Source organism: Narcine bancroftii, chromosome 1 (assembly GCF_036971445.1).
Source record: "Narcine bancroftii isolate sNarBan1 chromosome 1, sNarBan1.hap1, whole genome shotgun sequence".
Lineage (NCBI taxonomy): Eukaryota > Metazoa > Chordata > Chondrichthyes > Torpediniformes > Narcinidae > Narcine > Narcine bancroftii.
The window spans coordinates 4,074,830-4,088,607 of NC_091469.1; the positions used below are offsets into that span (position 1 = coordinate 4,074,830).

The 13,778-nt window shown below is 37.5% G+C and overlaps 1 protein-coding gene across 13 annotated transcripts in view; it reads left to right on the forward strand.

The window, feature by feature from the left end:
* The window catches only part of sptan1 (spectrin alpha, non-erythrocytic 1), a 288,463-nt gene that overhangs the window by 265,812 nt on the left and 8,873 nt on the right, over window positions 1-13,778 (forward strand). For 11 of the 13 annotated variants that reach the window (XM_069918885.1, XM_069918901.1, XM_069918916.1 and 8 more), the window contains 7 exons: window positions 1,902-2,061; window positions 4,598-4,674; window positions 5,919-6,128; window positions 6,497-6,793; window positions 7,871-7,983; window positions 9,068-9,085; window positions 13,449-13,503. In XM_069918885.1, the coding sequence (XP_069774986.1) occupies window positions 1,902-2,061; window positions 4,598-4,674; window positions 5,919-6,128; window positions 6,497-6,793; window positions 7,871-7,983; window positions 9,068-9,085; window positions 13,449-13,503 (930 nt within the window). Of the gene's footprint in view, window positions 1-1,901; window positions 2,062-4,597; window positions 4,675-5,918; window positions 6,129-6,496; window positions 6,794-7,870; window positions 7,984-9,067; window positions 9,086-13,448; window positions 13,504-13,778 lie in introns of those variants that run through there. The other 2 variants (XM_069918909.1, XM_069918941.1) reach the window with 2 other exon arrangements.

The window sequence follows — 13,778 nt, forward strand, 5'->3', positions numbered from 1 at the left end:
TGCCCCCGCGCACATACTGGGTGTTCCCAAACCAGAAGCCCTGGATGAATCCAAGAATCCGCAACCTGCTGAGGGCGAGAACAAGGGCATTTAAGGCAGGGGATTGAGATCTTTACAAGAAGTCCTGCGGAAGGCCTTCTCCAAAGCAAATTAACGATTCTGGAGGAAACTAGAGATAGAGACAGATACACGCCAGGTGTGGCAGGGAGCGCAGGGCTTAGAGAAGTAGACCCAAACAATGCCTACTAGAATCCCTGAAAAGGCTGATGACCCTGTGATAACTGATTCTGAGGGTGGTGTCAGAAAATCATTCAAGAGGGTGAACCCTCACAAGGCATCAGGCCCTGACGGGGTAGTGAAAATCTACGCCAACCAACTAGCCAGATTATTCACGGACATTTTCATTGTGGCAGTCAAAGTTTCCCACCACCTTCAAAAGGGCATCAATCATCCTGGTACCCAAGAGGAGTAACATGGGCTGCTTCAATGATGACCACCCAGTAGCACTAACTTCTACTAAAATGAAATGCTTTGAGAGGCTGGTCATGGCCAGAATTAACATGTACCAAACTAAAAATCTGGACCCACTGCAAAATTCTCCTATCATAACAATTGCTCCAAAGGAGATGCAATATTGCTGGCTCTCCACTCAGCTCTAGATCAACCTAGAAAACAGCAATTCATATATACGGCTACTCTTCATAGACTACAGCCTGGCCTTCAATACCATTATTCCCTCAGTGCTGGTCAAGAAGCTACAAACTCCAAGCCTCTACCCCACTCTGCAACTGGATCCTTGACTTTCTCATTGGAAAACCACAGTCAGTATGAATAAGAAACAACGTCTCCTTCTCACCGATCATCAACACAGGCGCATCCCAAGCGTGGGTGCTCGTTATACACCCGTGACTGTCGCCAGGTACAACTCCAATGCCATCTACAAGTTTACTGATGACACCACAGTTGTTGGCAGAATCACAAATGGCAATGAGGAAGCGTACAGGAGGGAGATAGATCAGTTCATAGAATGGTGTAACGACAACAACCTTGCTCTTAACATCAGCAAAATCAAGGACATGATTGTGGACTTCAGGAGGAAGTCAGGGGAACATGACCTAGCTCATTGAGGGCTCAGTAGTGGAGAGGGTCAAGAACTTCAAATTCCTGGGTATCAACATCAACGAGGATCTGTCCTGGAGCCTCCTCGTTGATGCAATCACAAAGAAGGTTCGCTAGTGGCTATACTTTGTGAGGTGTCTGAGGCGGTTCGGTTTGTCACCGAAGACTCTCGTAAACTTATACAGGTGTCCCGTGGAGAGCATTCTGGCTGGTTGCATCACTGCCAGGTATGGAGGTGCCAATTCTTAGGACAAGAATGAACTCCAGAGGGTTAATAACTTGGCCTGCAACATCACAGGCACCATTGAGACATCTACATGAGCTGGTGTCTTAAAAAAGCAGCCTCTTTCCTCAAAGACCCCTACCACCAAAGCCTTCTTTACTCTGCTGTCATCAGGGAAAAAGTACAGGAGCCTGAAGATGAGCACTCAACGGCACAAGGACAGCTTCTTCCCCGCTGCCATCAGATTCCTGAATAATCAATGAACCAAAGACACGGCCTTACCTTTTGTGCACTAGCATTGTGGTCGTTATTTTTTATTAGTAATGTCGTAAGATGGTTTGCTCTATGATGCTGCAGAAAACACCAAATTTAATGACTTGTTCATAACAATAAATTCTGATTCTGTTTCAGTGTCTTATGCTTACTCAATAAAGACTTAAAAGACTGAAATTAGACTGAGGAAATGTTTGTCAATGTATGACCACATTTGTAGTTATTTTGAGCTTGTCGAGATGTATATACGTGTGCGACCAATAACCAGCATTTGCATTCATTGCAGAACAATCATTATGTTGAAAATATTACTGCAAAGATGAAGGGATTGCAAGCAAAAGTGACAGAATTGGAAAAAGCAGCTGCTCAAAGGAAAGCAAAGCTGGATGAGAATTCTGCATTCTTGCAGTTTAATTGGAAGGCGGATGTGGTTGAGTCGTGGATCGGTATGTTTTTGGGTAGTCATTTGAAAATTAACTAGCAAAGCTCTGTTGTCAAACACATAAAAGGAAATGTTGAAACACAAAGAATTATTCACACTGCAAAGAAGGTGTCTTGCTGTTCCTCGCTGTCTTTGTTGGGAAATTAAATGATAAACATGTTTACTCATTTTAAAATAATTTCAAATTGTACACTTTCACATCCTTGGGATATCCTAATGCACTGTATAACCATTGAATTACTAATGATGTTGTCCAAGCAGATCTGACAAGAGCAAAGGCCCATCAACAGAAAAAGCAAAATCTCTAACTGGCATCATTTGGCTTTTTAGGAAGAATTTCAGTGTCCCCCTTTAATTCTTTTAACCAACACAATATTATTTTAATCATATGCTTTAAAGCAATACAGAATCAAGGCAGAGAAATGAAGTTGAGATGCAGATAACCAATATTAAATGACAATGTAGGGTTTTCATGAATTTCTTCTTTGGAATTGTATGGAGAGATTCGTGGATTATTTTTTTCATGTCAAGAGACAAAGGTCCCAAGAGTTGCTGAGTGATGAATGAATGATCTCATTATTTTGATTGCTCATCACCTTTTTTTGTTTATTACAAGTCATAGAGTTATACAGCCTAGAAGCAGACCTTCAGGCCATTGTGTCTATTTATACTAATTCTGTTTACATTAATCCCTGATCTTTCTCTATATGCCTTTGCATGTTGTTACTGTTTCTGCTTCCACCCACGTGGCAGCTCATTCCAGATACCAATTACTCATTGTGATCTCCTTTAAACCCTTTTTCACTGACCTTAAACTGTTGTCCTCGAGATTTAGACATCTATACCAATGGATGCTGATTATGTACCCTATCTATGCCTCTCATAATTTTTTTTTAGAATTCTATAAAGCACCTTGCTGCCTCCTTTGCTCCAAGGAAAACAGACTCGAAATATCCAATATCACTTTATAACATAAACCTTCAAATCCATGCATCGCCCTTGTGAATCTTCTATAACTTAATAAAATGTCCTTCCTATAACGTGACAATCGGAAGCAGGGACGATGCGCCAAGTGCACCCTAACCAATGTTATATACAACTGTACATGATACCCTAACTTTTAATTCCTTGGCCATGAAGGCAATCACATTGTATGTCTTTCTCACCACCATCTTGCTCTATTGACTACTTCAGGGAACTAACTGTTTACTTGTACCCCAAGGTCTCTCATTTCAACTGCTTCTCAAGGACCTGCCATTCATTATGTACGTCCTGCTCTTGTTCCTTTACCCAGGTCATAGTTGATCGATGTCCTGTTGTAATCACCACTGTCCACTATACTAGCAATTGTAATCTGCAAATTTACTAATCATGCCACCTGCATTTTCATCCATATCATTAATATACATGACAAACAGTGGACCCAGCACTGTGATTTGAAAACAACCCTCTTTGCCTCCTACTATCAAGCCAATTTCGTATCCAGTGTCGGAGCATGAGCTAACTTTGTGTTCTAACCTTCTGGATTAGTTTATCATGTGAGACTGTGTCAAAGGCTTTGCTAAAATTCATACAGACTGAGTATACCATCCTGCACAAAATCCTTTTGGTTATCTCTTTAAAAAAAAAACCAGTTTTTGTTTTGTATAAAATAAAATTCATGTCTGTTGAAATCCACTCATCCAAAAGTATCAACATCCGAAGTATCAATAGCCTTGGAATCAGATGTGAATTGGTCAGATGATCAGTGATTTCACATAGAATTATTCTGATGTTCTAATTTGGAGTCCAGAATAGAGATAAAACTGCAAACATTTTTATTCAGAATTTCTCTGAAGCTATATTGAATTTGTAAAAATCCGTTTTTATTGTGGTTACTGTCAAGCATTTTACATAATTTCTTTGCTGAGCAGGAATACGAGTGCAGTCCTGCCACTCAATTAACCTACAACCCAGATACATTTCTGAGGAAATCCATGTAAAGCACTGGGAGGACATACAAATTCATTACAGTCACTGGCACTGTAACAGCATTGCATTCACCTCTACACTAATCGTGCTTTTTCAGTGACTTGTGTTACATGTCAACAACTCGAAGGTCAAATGCCCAAATCTTTATGTACATGGTGAGAAAGTCTTGATGCTTTTATGAAGTGAACAATTGTATTCAAACCTGAACAATAATTATTGATTCATCAAGCTTGATTCCACTTTGTTGCATAAGGAGTTACAGCAAGGTGATGGCCAAGAATCAGAGTCTAGTGAAATTTCTCTTGGCCAAGCATGAGAACTGATATTTTTGCTGGTACTCTGATTAGTGAATAAACCTAGAAGTTTCCTATTTAGTGATTAATTAGCAAATTAGTATCTTAAAAGAGGGATGGACTTTTTGGAGGGGCATTCCAAAGACTAGTGCCCAGGTAGCTAAGGCATGACCACCACTTAAGGAGTGGTTAAAAATGGGGATACTATAAAGTACTTAGTAAATAATATTTCAGATGAATTTAGCTTTGTGTTTCTTGGTTTTTCTTATTCCTTAGGTGAGAAAGAAAATAGTCTGAAGACAGATGATTATGGGCGTGATCTCTCCTCTGTACAAACATTGCTCACTAAACAGGTAGTGAACAAGTTGCTGATTAATTGCACTTTTCATCTCCCATACTGTTTTACAAGTTGTTTTGGTGTGGGATAGCATAAGGAGATCGGCAATGTTCAAAGAGCAAATGATAGTTTTGTACAGTTTTGCAGGAAGATTGGTATCAACAAAGAATTGCTTAAATATGCTTTTTACTAACTTGAACCAATATTATCTTTGTCCAATTTTTTAAAAAATTGGAAAGACAATCAGCATGTATGGAAAGAGGAACAGAAAGGGTTAATTTCAGGTCAAGTCCCCTTCATCTTTACACAGATGCTCCCTGTCCTGAATGCTCGTCAAATGAGAATTCTCTTGAATTTGCAACAAACATTGGGTTTTGCTCGTGATAATTTCGGTGTTTGCTTGAATTAAAAGTATTCATGAAAGTTACTTATCGACTATTGAAAATTGCCTTCAAATTATTAAAAATCGTGATCAATTTGTGGCTTCTAAATGGTAGATACAAAGTTACTGAATGCATATGTACATCATGTAAAATGTTTTCCAAGAAAAAAAATCTAATGTTTATAACCTTGAATTTTCATAAAGTACTTTCTGCTCGTGAACTTCTGAAGTATAGTAATTATAATTTAAAGTCATAGTGGCCAATTTGGATGTTATAATACCATGTCTATTGAGATAAATGACCAAAGTTGATAGAGTGGATTTTTGACAAATATTATTAGAGGAGTTGCTGCTCTTTTAATAAAGAAAGGAGTTTTGTAGCTGCCTGAAAAGGAAAATGGCTCGTCTCAAAGATGGAACTTTCGAAAGTATCAGATAAGATTTTGTGCTTCATTCTTGAGAGCAAGCTGAAACCCCTGTTGTTTGTTCTGAGAAGCAGAAATCAATCTAATTACTATTCCATGCTTTGGTTTGCAAGCTCCAATCATCCTAAAGCAAGGAAATGTTCCAGAAGCTTTCTCGGACTTACCGCTAGTTGAATTTGCCATTAAGTAATGAGTAAGACTGGGAAATTAAAAGAAAATATTGTTATATTTCCTTTATTGATCTACCATTTCAACAATTTGGCAAACTTAGTTATTTTTCTGCCTTGCACCATCTCTCCCTGCCAGCCAACCCAACTATAATCCATATTAGCAAATAAATGTATTAAGCTTGGTTCTTTTACTTCTTTCTCCAGGGATGTGGATGCACCATTATCTTCTGCCTTAAATTCAATAGAAAAAGGTTGATATAACATTTTTTTTGTTTTTCCACAGGAAACATTTGATGCTGGGCTGCAAGCTTTCCAGCAGGAGGGGATTGCTAACATTACAGCTCTGAAGGATCAGTTACTGGCAGCCAAACACATTCAATCCAAGGCCATTGAGGCTCGTCATGCTTCATTAATGAAAAGATGGAATCAGCTATTGGCTAATTCAGGTGAAAGAAAGAAGAAACTGCTTGAAGCCCAGGAACATTTCAGAAAAGTAATGAATTTTAAAAATAACTTTTTGTTTGTGTGTATAAAATTCTGAAGACCATGGATTTACAGTAATTGTTAGAAGATTGAGAAGGGCAATGAGGAAACATTTTCACTGGAAGCTGTTGGAGGGGCAGAAACGCTAGGAATATTTTTAAAAAGTGCTGGAATGTGTTTTTGAAGGGCTGTGACTTTCAGCGCTGCATATCAAGTGCTGAAGGGAAGGATTAGGTTGGGTAGCTGTTTCTTCTGCCATAAATATTCCATGATCTGCAGCCCTTGCATTTTTGAATGGTTTGAAATTGGAATATATGTTAGTATTACCACTAAAAGGATTGTCTACTGACAGTCCTGGATCTTGTTTAATTCCTACAGCTTGAAGATCTCTTCTTGACCTTTGCTAAAAAAGCTTCAGCCTTTAACAGTTGGTTTGAGAATGCAGAAGAAGACCTCACAGATCCTGTGCGATGCAACTCACTGGAAGAGATAAAAGCCTTGCGGGAGGCTCATGAGGCTTTCCGTTCATCTTTGAGCTCAGCTCAGACCGACTTTAACCAGCTGGCTGAGCTTGATCATCAGATCAAGAGTTATCGGATGTTTTCTAATCCCTACACTTGGTTCACCATGGAAGCATTGGAGGAGACGTGGAGAAACTTACAGAAAATCATAAAAGTAGGTGCAGTTTTTCTTTAAAATATAAGGGATGAAATAAGATTAAGAAATAGGGCAAAAAGGGTTATTAGGATATTTTGAACCGGCTTGCTAATTAATAAAAATGTGCCCCATTTCTATTCTTGGATTTTCTTAGTAAACAAAAACAAATGGACTTGAATATACTGAACAACTGAGAAGATTTTGGTGGAGCAAAAATTTTGAAGATGAAGACCCATTTGAGTGAAGAAATTTTTCTGTCTCACTCTCAAAAAATCTACCTTATCTGAGACTCATCCCGTTTAGATTCTCTGTGGGGTGGGGGGGGGGGGGGGGGGGGGGGGGGAGATGTTGGCAACATCAATCTAGCAAGCAGTGGATCATTTCAAAGTAGTTTTCACATCATTAGTGTGTCCCAGGATTCTATTTTACAAGGTGGGGAAATAAACTGTGAAGGATGCAAAATGCTCTTTGGGGACATAGGAAGGTTAAATGATGGTGGTGGAGGTGAGGGTATTCATGGCAGTTCTACAATCTGAACAGTTGGTGTGCTGACCATAGTTTTTGAACCTTCCAAGAATGTAGTCTGTATTGTTAAGACCTCATTGAAGCACCATAGGTTGGTAAGTATGAGCTTGTGCCAGAATACCACATTGTCTTAAAAACTTGTGTGCAGAACTATCTTTTCATAAATGAGTCTCAAGACATTAACATTCCTGTTGCTAGTTTTAGTAGTAATGCTTTATCTTTCTAGATAAGGAATTGGTTGGATTGTGTCAGATAGTTGGCACAAAATTATTATTAGAATCCAATAGCTGTCAATACTATCCATCACATCTGTAATTCAATTAAATCTGATTATTTGCTGATGTTCTAATCTGTTTTTATTCCTTCCAAAGTGCTGCTATTTGTTAAAAGCATTTTTGTGGAATTATCTGTCTGAAATATCTTTTTTTTTTGGTTGGGGGTATTGAGGGATTTTCTTTAAAACAGTTGGAATGGTATACCTTTTAGCTGTTGGATCATCTTGACTTTGTACAAGTTTAATGAAATTTGTCTTTGTTGTAGAACTAAAGCAATTTTATTGTCACTTAACAGGAAAGGGAGATGGAATTACAGAAAGAACAGAGACGCCAAGAAGAAAATGATAAATTACGTCAGGAATTTGCACAACACGCAAACACTTTCCACCAATGGCTTCAGGAAACTAGGTAAGGTGCCCGTGTTGGCATTGTACAAATTAAAGCAGATCAAATTGTATAGTGGATTGGTGATTGTTCATTGTCCAAACATGAGAGAGTGGAGAGTTAATTTATTAGGACAATTGCATACATCAAGTTTTTTATTCCTTTGAATATAGCCTTTGGCGTAGTGACTAGGCCAAAAAGGCATTAATTTCTTATTGGAGCATGAGAATCTAGCACTCTCTCTGTCCAAAAAGCTGTTAACACTGAAAGTTATTTTAAAATGTTGAAACTGTTGAATAGATTTTTTCAGGTATGCATGTTGAGTGAGGAGCGATGAAGTTCTAATAACACTGAAGTAGCTTTGAGAGGATGAACCTTCACTCCCTTAGGTATAAAATTACCCAGTAGAAAAAGGGGCAGCAGGGCACAGGACTGGAATCTGATCCTCTCACTGCTCTGATAGTAGCTCTGGTGCCCCCTTAAAGTGGGTTGCACTTGGCAGAAGGAACCTTGGCTGAATTTGTCCCACTTTTACTTGATGAACCTGATTACAGGACAATACCATTGGTTGGTGGACTCTGATTTATCTTGTCAGGAATTACACTGGGTGCCTTCCTGTCATAATGGTAAATGCATTATATGTGTGATTTAATGAATCTCCTGGTGTAAATTTCAATTATTATTTTAAATTTTCTTTTGCTCAAACATTCCTGGTAAAATAGCTGCTAGATTTTCATGATCCTGAAGAATTAGTAGTTTTGTGCAGAATCCGTGCAGTCCTTCATTCTTGTGACTGTGTTAGCTCCACCTGGAGCTTTCTGCTGTAAACCTATTTCCCTCCATTTTACTTCAGCGACGTAAGCATTTAATTCATTCTTGAATGCTGCAATCAATCCTTTGTTGAAAGTTTCTTCGTCTTTCAAAATATTGATCTCTTCTATTTATATAAAGCAGCTATTTCTTTAAGTAGTGGTAACTAATGATTATTAATTGATGAAATATTTGGAATTTAATGCTGATTAATGAATTTTGTTGTTCTCTCCTCTTCTTGCCCATCCTGGAATTTCTTCTTCTCTCCTGCTGCCTGATACTTGGATGCTGTCTACAGGACATACCTACTGGATGGGTTAATATCGCTTTTTGTTTTGTACTTCACTATGATCTTGCGTGCCTCTTGCTTGTTGCCATCTTTTTATTTTCTTTCTTTTGTTTAGTGGTAGGAGATGGTCATAAATTTTTTAAAAAGTCAAAATCTATTGGTATAAGTGATTTCACTTAATGTCAGAAAATGGGATCTGTATGTGGAGATTGGGTATCAGGTCTTTTCCACCATTTACAATTCTTTTTTATTGAAGACAAAATGAGAGAAGAGTAATTTTTTCTTTGAGGTGAACATGCTCTTTCCATGCACAATTAAAAATAAAATTCAAGTTTTTACAAGAATATAATCTGTTATTTAGAAACCAGAAACTATTGCAGCAAAATAAACAGAGTTAATTTTTCAGGTTAATCTTTCATTTGCATTGTTATTTAACTCAATAATGGACAACTCTTTATTTTTCACATTGATGTGAAATGATTGCCATCAGTCTTGCATGTTGCAAAATATCAGTGGAATCCCTGTGTAAAAATTGAAATCTGATGCTGACTGATCATGGTATGTTTGAGGTTGAAGGTTAGCTTAAATTGTCTGGGGCATTCCCAAAGTCTGCTGACCCCTTTGAAAGTCCACACATCATGTTCTCGGTGAAATCCTTGATTTGTGTAAGAACATCGCTCAATGTGCAGTCAGCTCGGCAACTTTAAAGCTGCACCATTTTAAACCTATATAAAAAGAGTTGAAATTGGGGTAGCATGTATTAAACAAATACTGCATATTCCATGAGACTAGAAATACGGAGCAGAATTAGGCCACTCAACCTTTCGAGTCTGCTTGACCATTCAGTTCATGGCTGAAATATTTTTCCTTTTGGCCCCATTCTCCTACTTTTGATGCCCTTGCTAAATAATTATAATTTTGAGCACAAAAATGTTTACATTTAACAGAACTTGTAATAAAAACCCTTAATAAGCTTATGGTGCCATTGACCTGGGTCTGAATTCAGTGCTGTCCTTAAGGAGTTTGAATGTTCTCCAGTGTCTGTGTGGGTTTCCTCTCACGTTCCAAAGATGTACAGGGTTAATTGGTCACATAAGGTATATTCGGGCAGCATGTGTTGTATCTCTAAATTTGAAAGAAACTGAAAGCTAGAGTTGGTCGATAGGTTTGAAAAGACTTTTGAAGGTGGAAGAGATCTGCAACATGAGATCCTCAAGTCTTCAGATAAAAAGTATGTTATGTAGGTTGTAGCATTTTGGGAGGTGAATAGGTGAAGGAATTTGTGAGCAATGATTTTAAATTTGCTGAAACGGGAACAGTGCCAGAATGACGAGTGAAAGTACTCTATCTAAGACAGGCTTAAGTCACTGCAGAGAGATACAAAAATATTGTTTATTTCATAAATGTAATCATTAAAGCAGTTGGATGTAGACCTACCTTACTATTCAACTACCCTTAATCTGAGATTACAATTCTAAATCAGAGGCTTTGAGTTTTTAACATTAGCATGGAAGAAGTTGTATTTCAACGTGGCATTTCAGTTCTGAACTCATTTTATTTGTGTTTTTTTCCAATCTTGTCTTTTTTCCTATTAGCATAGCATATCGTCGTGTCATTCATGTCTATCAGTATGAAGTTGGGGATGATCTGACTGGAAGGTTTTTCTTTCTTCCTCATTTTCTGTGTTGTTTGTAACGCACTTGCCTACTTGCCATCTGAATGGGATTTTTCTCCAATACTAACATCACTGCTATAAGCTGTCGGCTTTTGTTATTTCTCTGGATGACAAGTCTTCTTGGGGCTTTAATGATGCCCCTGCTAGCATCATGACTAGAGCTAACAATGATGGTGCATTCCAGTTGCCTTTTGTTTAAGGTGCGATTATTGTCCTCAGGGTCTGTGTCAGAGATTTAGTGTGGACATTTTTTAATTTCACTCCTTGCCTCACAACAGTGATTCCTGGCTATGTTACCAATGGTCAACATAGTTGTCATCTTGCTGACATATTACATGGCAATTGGGTGTATTTGTAAACAAAAGATTTTTAATGTTTATTTGTGGATGGTGATGATACAATTGTTTCCAACCACTTATTATCCTCAAGATGATTTTTTTTGACAAACCAGAACAATTCTTTCCAATTGGGAGCATAAAACCTGGCAGGTTTCAGTTTTCAAATTTTTTAACCCAATCTCACAGCACCTCCTTATAGGTGCCAAGCCCAGTTTGTGAACTATTTTCTGCCACCATTGTCAAAGAGTTTCCTTATGGTTTATGAATTTTCAGCTGCTTGCAGAATCTTATGGGAAATTTTAAAAAAACTTTCAAGAGACCAGATGGGATTTGTACAGCCAACTTGTGTGTCTCATACTCCATGAGACTAGTTTGGTTGAAGGTTTTGTCATCCCAGACTGCTGACATGAGTTCGACCCAGGGACAGATTTTGTAATAGATAATTTAAAAGCTCCTTCATTGACAAAATGAAAGTTTGAATCATGAAAGAGTCGAGTGTTTGAAGGAATGCCTTCATGATGGGTGGATGAGACAGGAACATTTTACCTATTTTTAGATTATTTGGTGGCTCTCATTTGATGTTTTTAACTCATAATGTCCTTGCTTTGGTGACTGAAAAAGCAATGTGGCATATCATCAATGCAACTAATTTGAAAAGTTGATAATTTTAATAACAATAAATATTTAGTCAGCTGCTATGGGGAGTCGCATGTTTAAATATCAATGTAAATTCAGCTAAAGCAAGATATACACCAAAAACAGAGCAGTTAATCAGAATTTCTTTTTGCAAAATAAACCAGGTCTTTCTCATCACAAAATTAACCTTCTGTTGGTGTACAGGGGCCTTAATTGCCAGGTTGTTAACATTTCAGCTGGATCTTAATTTAAATTTGAATAAACAATTTGCGAAGCTGATTGAGCTATGCAGCTATGAAGCCTGTTTTATACTTCAAAGTTAATTAGTGAATTAATATACAGGTGCCTGCAATACTTACTGATATGCCATTTTTAAAAAACCAATTACATACATTTTATTTGCTGCCTCACCTAATGTATCTTCTGTGATTTGAAGCAATAATCTCCTTGGCTTCTATTGTTCTTTGTGCTCCATCTATTGGGACATGTTGCCAAAGACTTACTGATCATTTTCACTTGTTTGTTAAGTGCATGGCTGAGAAGATTGGGAACAGTACCAAATGGAGACAGGCTTCTATTATTTTAATAAAAAGTCTAACTGTGTAATGGGGTCATTCTACTTGTCTCTGAAGATTTCAGTTGCTTCTTCCTTTTAGTCATTGAAGAGATGAAAAATTATCTAATTATTCCTGTTTATTTTCGTTATTAGTTTGGAGAAAAACATTGAGTTGCAAATCCCACATTGCTGCAGATTGAAGAGGGTGACTTAGAACAAAATTTTTCTCTTTTCTCTGTCACCACCCCATTAATTTCTGGACATGCTCTCAACCCTTTACCTCAACTATTGTTGCTCGATTTCGCTCCACAAGTTTGATCCTCAGTTCCAACATATGTGGAGTTGGCACATTTTTTGATTATAATAGTTTCTTTTGAATGCTTTGGGATCCTCACATCCCAAAGATACGCTAATAGGTTGTTATGCTACTGTAAAATATCCTTTAGTTTAGATAAGTGATTAAAGAAAGGATTTCCAATTTGACTGTAACCATTCACCATGTTCTTTTGGCCATATGTGAGAACAAGTTTTGCATCTACAGGGGAATGGCCTGGGATTACTGTTCTGTTAGTTGGTATGAACTTGGAAGGCTGAATACCCTCCTTGCATGTTGTAATAAGTAATGTGTTCATGAATTCAGCTTCTCCAGTTTTCATGTTTAAAAGGCTGAGTATTGTCACAACACTCTGCCTAAATGTTGCTTTGTTGAACAGGAGTGAATTTTGATTTTGCATTAAAAAGACTAAATGGTAATTTCTATGCAGTGAGCTGCCATAAATCTGTACATTGCATTGTGAGCATCCAACTTGTGAGAGGATAGAGATTTTATACTTCAAGTAGAAGAGTATTTCCTATCCTAAATTACAGGATTAGAATCAAGATTTACTTTTTTTCTAAAATTTTGCAGCCCTATGGGTGGTGATTTTAAATTCTGAGATATTTAAAAGATGGTCATTTTGATCAATTTCAAATTCTGAAAGTTTATGGACCTTGTACCTTACATTATAGCTTGTGCAGTTCTGTTTTAAACAATATTTGTTTCCTGGAGAGCACTTATTTTAAACTGAAAACAATATGCCCGAAGACCATGAAAATTCCCAATTTTCATTTAAAAAGGCGGCATATTTGAATAATGTAGATGTTTCCGTTAGATCATTCTGTAATTATATTCAACTTGCATATCAGGTCCTGCATGGTGGAGGAATCGGGAACACTGGAATCACAGCTGGAGGCAACCAAGGTGGGGTGAGCTTCATTCTCTCAAAGGTTTGACTGGTAAAACCCCTCTTTTAATATCAGTAATATAAGGAGAAAGATGGAGGTCAAATTGGAAAATATTTTATTGGATTAGTCATTAAACTATAATGCTTTCACACAAGTTACTTAAGTAAATTAACAATTTTGAGATGTTTTTAAGGATAGGGAAGGAAATTGAGATAGAGATCAAAGTCAATATCTTTACTGAGCAGGAACAATACTCTTCTGTGTTAGTTTCAGTGGCTCATCACACAACTG